Source organism: Haemaphysalis longicornis, unplaced genomic scaffold (genome assembly GCF_048455015.1).
Source record: "Haemaphysalis longicornis isolate Haplotype H1 unplaced genomic scaffold, Haemaphysalis longicornis Haplotype H1 scaffold_8, whole genome shotgun sequence".
NCBI lineage: Eukaryota > Metazoa > Arthropoda > Arachnida > Ixodida > Ixodidae > Haemaphysalis > Haemaphysalis longicornis.
In genome coordinates, this window is record NW_027526445.1 from 120,683,256 (window position 1) to 120,695,370 (window position 12,115).

The window sequence follows — 12,115 nt, forward strand, 5'->3', positions numbered from 1 at the left end:
AACACTCTATGCGCTTGTTGAGTACATTTTGGAAGCATTTCATGTTTAAAAATGAGAAAAATTGTATTGCACAGCCAATTTTTACTGTCACCGCGATTAGCATTAGATAGTGTAGACTAAAAACCGTAGTATTTTCCTTCTTTTCGCTCGCAGCTATCACCACGTAACGCACAGGCATATCACAATGAAAATCACGCCGACTACTTATCATTATCTCTTTACACCTGGGAAAACTGGTTTCACGGAAGCAGCTAGTGCAAAATACAGCTACTGCGCTTACTTCATATAAATATGCTGGTGGATGCCGTTTCTATGGGTTGTTACATGGAGAACGGCTTAGCTGTACGGCCCGCCGTCGTGCCGAGGTAGCGTGGCGGGCGAGCGGCTTGCTGTTGAGTTGCCCCGTTCTGACGGCGAAGAGCGAAAGCCGATCATTGGTGGTGTAATGCATGACGAAGTAGGGAAAAGTGATGGTTAGCTGGAAACATGACAACTGGAGCGATCAGAGAAAATTGTTCCCCAGGAAAGCTCGATGGCGAGTCGCGTTGTGCGCTGCTGAAGCCTGCGCACCCCGTCAGCACGTACACCACGGTCGACTTGTAACAGGATGCAACTCATGGAAGCACGCGTGCTTGAGCTTGCAATCACTGTGCCTTTGGCATGCGGACTAGTAAACTGAATTCTCTGTCGTCTTTGCAGGTGCGGCACTCGGAGTTGGTGAAGGAAACCTTCAAGTACAGGAATTGGGAAGTTGTAGTTGGCCTATCATTAGAGATGGGCACGATTTTTTATACCATGCGGGACGGCAGCTTCGACCACGCCACCGTTGCCTACAAGCCCTGCACGGCGGCAGCGCTCACCGGAATGCACGTGGTAAACTTGCACCCAGTGTTTTTATAGACGTTAGTCTTTATTGTGCTATTTAAAGTTCGTATATGTGGTGTGTCTGTCTGTATATCTGTCTGCCTGTCTGCCCGTCCGTCTGTGCATGCGTCGATTGAGCCATCAGGGGAAAAGTAAAAGAATTCTCGAACAAGAAGTTTATATATATATAAAACATTTCAAACGACTAAATCTGGTACCAACTTCACTTATCACCATTGTTGAGTAAAAGGAAACGATTTGACGTATTTGTGACAAAACATTATTACATCACTGGTACTATACCAGCGTTCTTTACTTGCACATGGTACTACCAGTGGCTTCGGACTGCGGAAAGCAGTTACTAACTGGGCCATGGTTTCAGTGGTGGGACAACTTTCTTCCGCAGCAATGGCCACTCATAGGCGATGCTACAGACACCATCCACTGTTCTTAGTTTTGTCACTTCTGTGCTCGAGTGCTTAGTTTTTCCGGACCGGCGTTGCCACACAGCATTGATTCAAGGCAGCTTTCAGCATTCCATCGGTGCTTTTGGAATTTAAGCGCATGTACAGGGGAGTGCGAACAGCTCCCAGCATACGATGCCAAAGACGACGCAGTTGTCTTCACGGAAAACAAGTTTATTGGAGCGAAGTTGCACTCCCCTAAGTTCTGGACAATATTTTAGGGGGCGTAAATTGAGTCCTCGTATCACGCCGAGACACTTCGGATGTCGTATACATGAACGACATATTTGTCATTTCCGAAAGCTAAGCCCTTTCAACACATGCGTAGTCGGGGCTTATCTAAGTATAGTCAACATCGCCTTTCGGCCGTTAATCGATCGAAATGCCTATTTTGACTACCTCGACTTTGTATCCGGCAGTCGGATTTCTGTCATCCGTGTAGAGTAATTTTTTGGGCGGGTGGCTGCTTTGGTGAACAACTCGATTCCATCCCGCCTAAAAAAACTTTGACGATGTTTTGGCCTTACCTTGCTAAAACGCGTCCCTGAGTTCTACTGCTCTATTGCTCAATGATCTAACAAGAAAGGACGGAACGTCATACCGAGGTACCGCAAAGGAAGCCGCGGTGTATTCGTTGAAATGAGAGCTCAAGCACCCACTAAACCAGCTCAACCATCACTTTGACGTACGTAGTAGCCCCGTTAGCCTAGTATCTCTGCTTGTATAGCGCCATACCATCCGCATGGAGTCTGCCGTAGCATGCCTATAGCCGTTACCTCTGCGATCCCCAAAATCACGGCCTTTCCATTCATCCGGAGTGCTTAGCTGTCATCTACAGCCTCGACACGTTTTGCATTGTCTGTTCAGCCGGTATTGCATGGTGGTCACAGAGGGACGGCGCGTTCATGCGCGTGGATGTTCAGGCGTCCCCGGAAAGGCAAAATCGCCCGCTAAATGGTTGCCACCCATTACTATGCACGTCGTCATGCTTTACATTTAAAGGGACCCTGCAACAATTCTTTCAATTTTTTTTTGAAATCTTAAATGCTTGCAGAACGTAGTCACCCAACACACCGAGCACTTCGACTAGAGGGTCGCAAAGCACTTCAACCAAAAAATTACTGCTTTATGCTCATTATAACTTGGGAACTCGCTCAAAAGATTTTTATCTCTCTCCCGGTCTTGGCGTTCTTCGATGGCCCGAATTACGTCACTGCCTGTTGGTCGGTTTTGCTTCACGTGCAGGAATTAACGCTTTTCGATAGCAACTTTAAAAATAAAGGCACAAAAACAAAGCAGAAGCAGAAGGTGGGTCTGGTGCGACAAGCAAATCACGCAGTTCCGCTCCGTGCTGGCATAACTGTAGCTTTCGCGGTGCTTCCAGACGCGAAGGAAAGAGTGAAAAGCGTTTGTCTAAAGTGTTGCCGTGTCCCTTCAACTAAGCGAACGACGTTCTACAGCTTCGCCCCACCGACGTGCGTATATGCGCGTTTGTAAAGCGCGTGCCCTGCGCATGTGCGGTGGGGCGGCGCGCATGCGCAAGGGGGAGCATCACCTTGCTGGCCGAGCACCGAAGGGAGCGCGTCCTTTCGAAAAGATAGGGCCGCATCGGTCGTGTGGCGTGGCGAGTGCATCCCTCGTTTCCGTGCGTTGGCGAAGGGGCATAACCTGGCTTGCGCTCCTATTATAAACCTGAAACATATCGTCTATAATTAAAGGGCCCTAAACAGGGTTGCAAAGGCTGCGGTTTTACGTGCGCAATCGCTGGAGTACTATCCAAGGAACGTCCGGCCACACAAATTGTTTCAAAGCGTTGAGTATTAGCCGAGTCATCGTTCACTAAGCAGGGCCAGCAATAAGGCCTGGTGCTCTTACCCTCTCATCGCGCCTCCAAAGCACTGTGGAGGCTGTGACGTTACCGACCAGGCGCAAGACCACCTAGAGGAACAGGGGAACGTTCGAGATGCGCGCAGCCATTGGTTCCACTCGGCGGTATACGTTACGCTTTTTTTTTGCGGGCGACCCGCAGGCTCCTCCTACAACGGCCCAGTGGGCCGGTGGACGCAAACTTCCAGGTGGCCGAGCTCCTCGCGTCGACCGTGGTTCGCGTCGTTACGTCAGTTTTATAATAGGGGATGCAAGCGTTTGAAGGCCAGATAGGGGGTCCCAAAAACAACATGCTCGCTCACGAAAGTCATTTAGTGTCACGCCAGCGTGAATGCATGTGCCGCTGTCGCGGCGACCGCTTTACGAAGTCGCGCCGACGTCGATGAGCAGCACAATCTTTCACGGTGCTACCCCCCCTTCCCCCTTGCTGATTTGCAGCAAATTGATTTTGAGCAATCGTCCCGCTCTGGCGGGGGGTGACAAGTTTTAGCTGCTGCGGTGTAGGCCGCAACGTGCGAACACGGCAGAGTGAGCTCCCTGTCGACCGTGCAGGAAGATGCTTGCCGCGGTCGCGCGTGCAGCGGCGTTTCCGCCTGCAGAGACTCTCCCTGTTTTTTAGCTTTACTCAAACCTTGTCAACGACGCACTATATCTAGAAACTCCGCTAAGTTCGTGTGACGGACACGGACGATCGACATTCGTCCCTACTAAGATACGCCGTGCCGCCGGTGCCTGAGCCCCGCTCGCGGGAGCCGAACCCGTGTTTCCCCCAGAGCCGGGAACGCGGATTGGCTACAGGGTTTAAAGGGCCCCACCAATAGCAGCGCCGTACTGTTCAGTGCTTCGTGCTTCATACAGGCTGAGTCAGAGCATTCTGCCCCGCGTCAGAGTGCTGCAGGATGGCGGCGAGGAAGGATCTTATTTGCGTGTTTGTGCCGCCCCATGCTTACTGCAGAGGTGTAATATTTGGCATACGTTGTCGCGAAGGGGTACTCCAGTGATTGCGCAATTAAAATGGCAACCTTCGGAAGCCTATTTAGGGCCCCTTTAGAGGGGAAGCCTTAAGTGCCCGTCTGGAAAAAAGCGCCGTTGTTGCCCGGTTAAAAAAAATGGCTGCCGCTTTAAAGCGTAAATAAAAAATGCATGAACGATCTGACGGGATGTGAACCCTGCTCTGCACAGAAGTGTCTCAAGTGAGCTTCAGACATTCCTATAGTTCTCACTGCGCGATAAAATGACGAAGCGGCGGTCAGCCTTCAGCAGTTTCATTGGTAATCGGTGACTGGGCAACACTTTAGCTAGCGTGTTGCATTCCACGGAAAACCAAGTTCACACGGGCGCCAGCCCATCGAAAACAGCACTTCCGAGATACTGGAAGGGGCCTTGAGGACAAAATACACCTTTGAGCAGTTTGATAGAACTAGCTTCGGTAACCCATTCAGCTGCTTTGCCGCCACGAAGAACGTTTGTGAACAACTATATATATATATATATATATATATATATATATATATATATATATATATATAGATATATATACACCGGGGGCAGGTGTGATGTATTATGTATGGTCCAGTGTTAATGGACGTATACATGCCCCACTACAATAGCACAGTCATATGTCTTCGGGGGGGGGGGGGGCTGTGAGAAGCGGCCACTGATAGCACAAACATTTTGTGAAGTCATAGAACAATCGCTTTTTTGATACGATTTATTTGACATCTCGAGTATTTTTTTAATTTTGCCATAAAATTGGTATCATTGTAATAGTGACAACGCGGTCTTTTGAATGAACCGAACTTGTAGTTTCTGCTCGTATTTCCTCAAAGCAAGGACATTTCTCGGAGTTCTCCTACGTACTGAAGTCTTCACAGTGATGAAATGTGTGACGGTGGCATTCTCTTCCGTCTGTAGGGTTGTTCAGATGCGCCAGCGCCGGAAGTCTCCTCTTCAGCGGTCGTCAACTACAATAAGATAACGCAGGCGACCTTCCTGTGGGACAGCAAGGAAACAATGCTGAAAAAGGTATACGAAAGCATGTTTGGAGAAAGGGGTTACAAAACTCAGTGACACCACGCTAGTGACAAAATTTGTCCTAGTTAAACGCGGTTAAACCAGTTTGTCGAGCGATAGCGTGGACTTCGCGCCGGAAGTGCGCAGTCGACGTGCAGACTCTTGCACACCAAGAATTGCGCAGCAGTTCACCTATGTAGCTAGGCGTGAAGGCGCAGTGAGTTAGGAGCTGCCAGCGCCTACTTTTACGATTTTCTGATAGTACACGCCCTTGCCCTCTCCTCTATGCACCTCTCCGCACCCTCTTAGATCGAACGAGCGATTACCCGCTTACACTCCGCAAACACCACGAAGCGCTAGCTTGACCCTGGCTGTGCTTGAAGGTCATCTCGACGCCACGAGGCATTGACGCAAGGAGGCTTTTTCTGAGTTTGTACATGGCGTAATAGAGCTTTCATCTCAAATATTACTCCGGCGATGCATCTACAGTTATATCAAAATAAAATAGCATAAAAATAGCGCGATCATTGCTCGACTGGCTGTGATTTGACAGGAGATGGCGATTATTAGGCGGCAACGTCCCGAGGTGGCTTGTAGCCCAGGAATACCCGAAGGCCAACTTCACTGCACTAGGAAATGCAAACATATTCTACGGGTCGGGCCGCTTATAACAATTTCCAGTCGGCTGGGTGAGCGAGCGCTTAAAACCGTGTGACGTAACACTCACCCCGCGCCAGCACGCAACCGCAGCCCAGCGAGGTCAGCCGGTTGTGTGAACTGCGCTCGTCATCCAACTATCGTATGTCCGCCTCCTCAATGTGCTATTTGAGTTTTATGGAACGGTGGAGGGCAGTTGTTTTTGAATCATCGGCATCGGCGGGCATTCCCGACTTTGCCATACAGCGGGCTTTGCCAAAAAGCCTCCCTCGCGACACGACGTATGCACCGCTGACAGCCTGATAACATGAAAGCTGCAGCCGTGAAAGGAAATGACTGTATTTCCCATAAAGCACACGGAAAACGTTATGGTTGTGAAATGGCGAAAAGTTTCTTCCTGGCAGCTTGATGAGCCCAAGAACCCATACAGCGCCAGTCTGGTGGGAAAACACAGAACGTCTCCCTTCCTAAAAGAAAATTTACCACTAGTTCAAGTTTCAATATTTGAATACTTGTCTTTCAGTACCCGGTTCAGCAATTACAGCATGCTTATTGCCTTTATGCTGCGGCAGTACCTTAATATGGTTCAGAAAACAGACGTCTGTGACAAAACAAGGGAACCCCGCGACGCCATGACAAATAGGCAGTCGCAAGGCAAATGTTGCATCGGTGTCAACACAAATTTAACAAATTTGAAGTAACGTCCCCCACGGCGACATCAAATCGGAGATCATTACGTGGTTTACAGCTTAAACAGAAGCATTCCCCATATGCACATAAGGTTCTTTCATACCTCTCGCAGTGTTTACTCTTTCGTGATGTTGTCACAATTCAGCAAGATAATATGCTTTCAGAAATTCTGTCAAGGAAGCCTTCACTCTACAGCTAGCAACCGGTTACTATTGCATTCGTAATGGGCCTTGGGGACTGAATATAGGTGTACGCCGAGATTAAGAATTATATTATGAGGTGTTAAAAATTAAGCTTTCTGGTTTTCTTAAAATTGGGCACTTGGAGGCACACGAAGACCACTTGTGCAAATGAGTTTCGTGGCCAGGGGGACACAGATAATAATCATCGCTGTCACCAGCTTGTATTAACTAAAATTAAATAATTAACTTTTTGTTGACTGCAGTAAGTTGGTATGTTTGAATTGAAAAGCTAGAGGCAGCTGTGTTTCTACACAGTAGAAGTTGCAAGAATTCCTCTTGAGTGTCAGTGATTTGATATATCCGGCTCTAAATTTATTTGTCATTCGCATGATTACACATGCAAGAGAGAGAGAGCGAGAGAGAGCGAGAGCGAGAGAGAGAGAGCGAGAGAGAGAGAGATAGAGAGAGAGAGAGAGAGAGAGAGAGAGAGAGAGAGAGAGAGAGAGAGAGAGAGAGAGAGAGAGAGAGAGAGAGAGAGAGAGAGAGAGAGAGAGACAAACTTTATTTTCCGCAGGACCTAAGTCCAGGTCCTAATTTGAACGTTCAATTCACCGGATCCACGTAGTACTCCGGAATGTGTCCGTGCGGATCCGGTGCACGTGTTTGTGGAGAGCTTCCTGGGCAGCCTGGATGTTTACTGTCGCCGGGGGAGACAGCCAGAGCTCCCAGGAGGTAGGTGATGGGGGCGAGGGATGGGTCAAGAGATGGTGGGGTGCAGTCCTAGTAAGAATGCGGGATGGATGGGTAGGAAGAACAGGTGGGGCAGGAAGGATGCCCAGGGCGCCGATAGATGCGGTGAAGAATGTGATGGGAGGGGAGTGAAGAGGTAGGATTGCGCAAAGCTCCTGGCTGATGCGACGAGCTGTTGCGGTTGTTGCGCTGCAGTACATTGATTTCGTCAGCTGACAGGGTAAGAGGGACAGTTATCATCTTTGCCAATACCTCCGATCCGTTGTCAGTCTGACCGCCGCACGCAACATCCGCGCCACATCAGCGAGGGGCTTTGCGCCGATCCTGACTCTCTTGCATGCGTAATCATGCGAACGACAATTAAAATTTGGTGTCGGATGCTTCGGAGCACAGACACACTAGAAGCTTCTTTAACTTGCACTGCGTAGAAATAGTACTGCCAATGATTTTTCATACAAACATACCCAGTTATTGCAGTAACAAAACGTTTATCCAATTTTAGTTATGTGGGCTGCTGTCATCGCACGTTGTGTCCCCCCGGCCAAGTGACTTATTTGCACAAGTGGTCCTTGCGTGCCTACCAGTGCCTAATTTTCAGAAAACCACGAAGAAATTTATGAAATATAGAACACCGGAGATATACCTACAGAGACGTTATGTATGTATGTATGTATGTATGTATGTATGTATGTATGTATGTATGTATGTATGTATGTATGTATGTATGTATGTATGTATGTATGTATGTATGTATGTATGTATGTATGTATGTATGTATGTATGTATGTATGTATGTATCGGAAACAAAGGGGAGGCTATGGTAGGTCATTGAAACAGATAAAGAATTTGGAAAGAAAGAAAGTGAAAAAAAATGCCCGCCATGTGGGATCCGAACCCACGACCTCCAGAAGAATACCGGTCTGGTGCGATAACCACTACGCTAGCGGCGGGGCTATTTTTCCCCTTCACTTTCTGGGGTATTTATGTCAATGTAATTTTTTCCTGTGCTTGGGGGTGGTAGCCAGCGCCACTCCGACTTCACGGGGTGAAGGGGACCTTCTTTTTAACCCCCGGGCCGTGACTCGAGTGTCTACGACATGTCGAAAGTGGTCGATGAGCGTTGAACCCTCTTAAGCTCCCTATGGCACCAAGACTGCCAGAACAGAGGCCCTCGCTATGCATGTAGCGAATCAGAATAGGAAATGAGGGGCTGGATCCGAACCCAGGTGGGATCCGAACCCACCGCGAGAAGTCGGAGTGGCGCGGGCTACCACCCCCAAGCACAGGAAAAAATTACATTGACATAAATACCCCAGAGAGTGAAGGGGAAAAATAGCCCCGCCGGTAGCGTAGTGGTTATCGCACCAGACCGGTATTCTGGAGGTCGTGGGTTCGGATCCCACCTGGCGGGCATTTTTTTATCACTTTCTTTCTTTCCAAGTTCTTCATCTGTTTCAATGACCTACCATAGCCTCCCCTTTGTTTCCGAGGTATTCTTGACTGCCAACACTTATTTCTGTCTTATATATATATTGTGAGCTTTGTTTGAGGCTACAGCCTGTATGCCACCATAGGTAGCAATTGCCCACTATCATCACCACCGGCTTGAGGTGATCACTTCTTCATTTCCTGTACAAACTCATCATCATCGACGAGCCCGCTTCTTCGGAGATCATCATCAGTGCTGGGGCTTGATCGCCATCTTGCGTTCTAGTCGACTCGCCTCCGAATAAAGGAGCTACGAAGCCACGGTCTGGTCGCCTGCTATCTACGGCCTCACAAGTGGTGGAGGTGCAACTCGATCCCGACCTGTACCTCTCCTTCGACACCCCTGGAGCTCCGTTCCGGTCGCCGCTTGCCCTCGGGACCAATGCCCATGTCGCAAGATACTCCCAGTGGCGCTGTTTCAGCGCCCCTGCAGTGCATCGTGACCAGCCCCCAGCGCGACCCGCCCCACTTCTATGGTCTTCGGGGAGAAGACGTGGAGGAGTGGCTGGACAGTTACACCCGCGTCAGCCAGTTCAATAGGTGGGATGATCACAACAAACTGCTGAACGTTGGCTTCTCTCTTAAGCAAGTCGCTGAGACATGGTATTTAAACCACCGACACGACTTTGCCGACTGGGCTGGCTTCACTACGGAGCTGCGAAAGATTTTTGGCTCCACTAAAGCTCGGAGCGACAACGCAAAGAGGATACTGGATGTCCGCAAGCAGCAAGCTAACGAGACCTATACCTCGTACATCGAAGATGTTCTAGCACTGTGCCGCCGCGTCGACAATGATATGCAGGAGTCCGACCGTGTCCGTCACATTCTGAAGGGGATCGGCGAGTTCGCGTTCAACGCACTTGTCCTTCAGAACCTGGACACTGTATCTGACGTGATCTCTACCTGTCAGCGTCTCGACGAACGTCAGTCGATCCGCCTTCCACGGGACATGGCGTCTACTCATCATCTCGGAGACGAACAACAACTTCGTGCGATGATTCGCGCTATAGTTCGTGAGGAAATGTATGGCGACGTCTCTCACTGCACACATGGTGTCCCCTCAACATCTCCTGCTCCTGGCCTTCGCGAGATGGTTAAAGAGGAGCTTGCCGCCATGCCGGTGCTATTGCCTCCTGTTCATCCTGTGGCTCCTTCAACGCCGTCTTACTCTGAGGTCGCTGGACGGACACCCCTGCCGCTGTCCCCACTCACGGCTCACCCGTCGTCTGGCTATGTGGCGGCCATGCCTCGTGTGCCGAGCTCGCCGCCCTACTTTCCGGCCCGCCAGGATGCCGCCATCAACCGCCCCGTGTGCTACTATTGCGGCATTCGAGGTCACGTCTCCCGGTTTTGTCGACGTCGCCAACGGGATGAACGACGTGGCTACGCCGCCTATGAACGCGAACACCTGGCCCCGAATTACTACGGCTACCGGCCGCGTGCGTACCTGTCGCCTTCCCGCCGCTCCCCGTCTCCGCCTCAGTCGAGCGACGTTCCCCGCAGCTCCCGTGGACAACGACCCCGCTCGCCTTCACCAGGTCGCCGCTCGGTATCGCCTCTTCGCCCTGCGTCTTACGTCTCCGACCACCGCCCGGAAAACTAGTTAATGCAGTTTTGGGAGGGAAAACTGCATCTCCTGCGAATCTTACAAGTCCTCCAGAGCGTCCGTCGATGATGATGAGTTTGTACAGGAAATGAAGAAGTGATCCCACCGCTGGCCACCTTGGATTTCACAAGACATACGAGCGCATTTGAGGTCGCTTCTTTTGGCCGGGACTGTCTACCAGTGTCGCCAAATACGTCGCCTCCTGCCCGCCATGTCAACATCGCAAGAGATCTACGTCTCCACCCGCCGGTCTATTGCAGCCGGTTCCATGCCCAGCTACACCGTTTGAAGTGGTCGGTATTGACCTTTACGGTCCATTGCCTATGACGGCCACTGGTCACCGCTGGATCGTCACGGCCGTTGACCATCTAACTCGCTACGCGGAGACGGCTCCACTTCGTTCGGCCAGCGCTGCTGACGTCGCTCACTTTTTCTTGCACAATATCTTACTTCGCCATGGCGCACCTCGCGTCCTCCTAAGTGACCGGGGCAAGAGCTTCCTGTCGCAGGTCCTCTCCGATGTACTTCAAGCTGCTAACACCTCTCACAGGATGACATCGAGTTACCATCCTCAAACTAACGGACTTACGGAACGCTTTCACCGCACTCTTTCCGACATGCTCTCGATGTACATACAGCCTGATCACAGAAATTGGGACACTATCCTACCTTTTGTTACTTTTGCCTTCAACACCGCAGTTCAACGCACCACAGGATACACCCCATTCTACCTTGTGTACGGTCGGCACCCTTCACACACTTTGGATACCTGCTTCTTTACCGCTCCGGTTTCCCCTTCTGCATCGTCCCCCGAACAATTCGTTTCTCGCATCGCACATTGCCGCCAGCTTGCTCGCACGCGCACTGAAGCTAGTCAACAGGACCGCAAACAACGCTATGACACTGCTCATCGATCTGTTTACTTCTCCCCTGGTGACGAAGTCTTGATCTGGACACCGGTCCGCGTTCCCGGCCTCTGCGAGAAATTTTTACACCGCTTCCTTGGTCCTTACAAGATTCTCGAGGCGACCTCACCCGTCAATTATCGCGTCACCCCAGTTTGTGGAACTTCGGACCGTCGTCGTCGCGGTACAGAGATTGTACACGTGTCCCGGCTTAAGGCCTTCACTCGCCGTGATCCTGCCTAATCCGCGGCCAGGCGGCCGCTTTTCCCAAGAGGGGGCATTAGTGTGAGCTTTGTTTGAGGCTACAGCCTGTATGCCACCATAGGTAGCAATTGCCCACTATCATCACCACCGGCTTGAGGTGATCACTTCTTCATTTCCTGTACAAACTCATCATCATCGACGAGCCCGCTTCTTCGGAGATCATCATCAGTGCTGGGGCTTGATCGCCATCTTGCGTTCTAGTCGACTCGCCTCTGAATAAAGGAGCTACGAAGCCACGGTCTGGTCGCCTGCTATCTACGGCCTCACAATATATATATAAATATATATATATATATATATATATATATATATATATATATATATATATATATATATATATATATA

General features: G+C 50.2%; 1 protein-coding gene across 1 annotated transcript in view; it reads left to right on the plus strand.

The window, feature by feature from the left end:
* The first annotated feature begins 676 nt into the window (after positions 1–676).
* Positions 677–12,115, plus strand: part of LOC144148731 (uncharacterized) — a 72,747-nt gene continuing 61,308 nt past the window's right edge. Inside the window, exons 1-2 of the mRNA XM_077680253.1 lie at positions 677–873; positions 5,130–5,240. Of these exons, the coding sequence (XP_077536379.1) occupies positions 775–873; positions 5,130–5,240 (210 nt within the window). The 5' untranslated portion in view covers positions 677–774. The remainder of the gene's footprint in view (positions 874–5,129; positions 5,241–12,115) is intronic.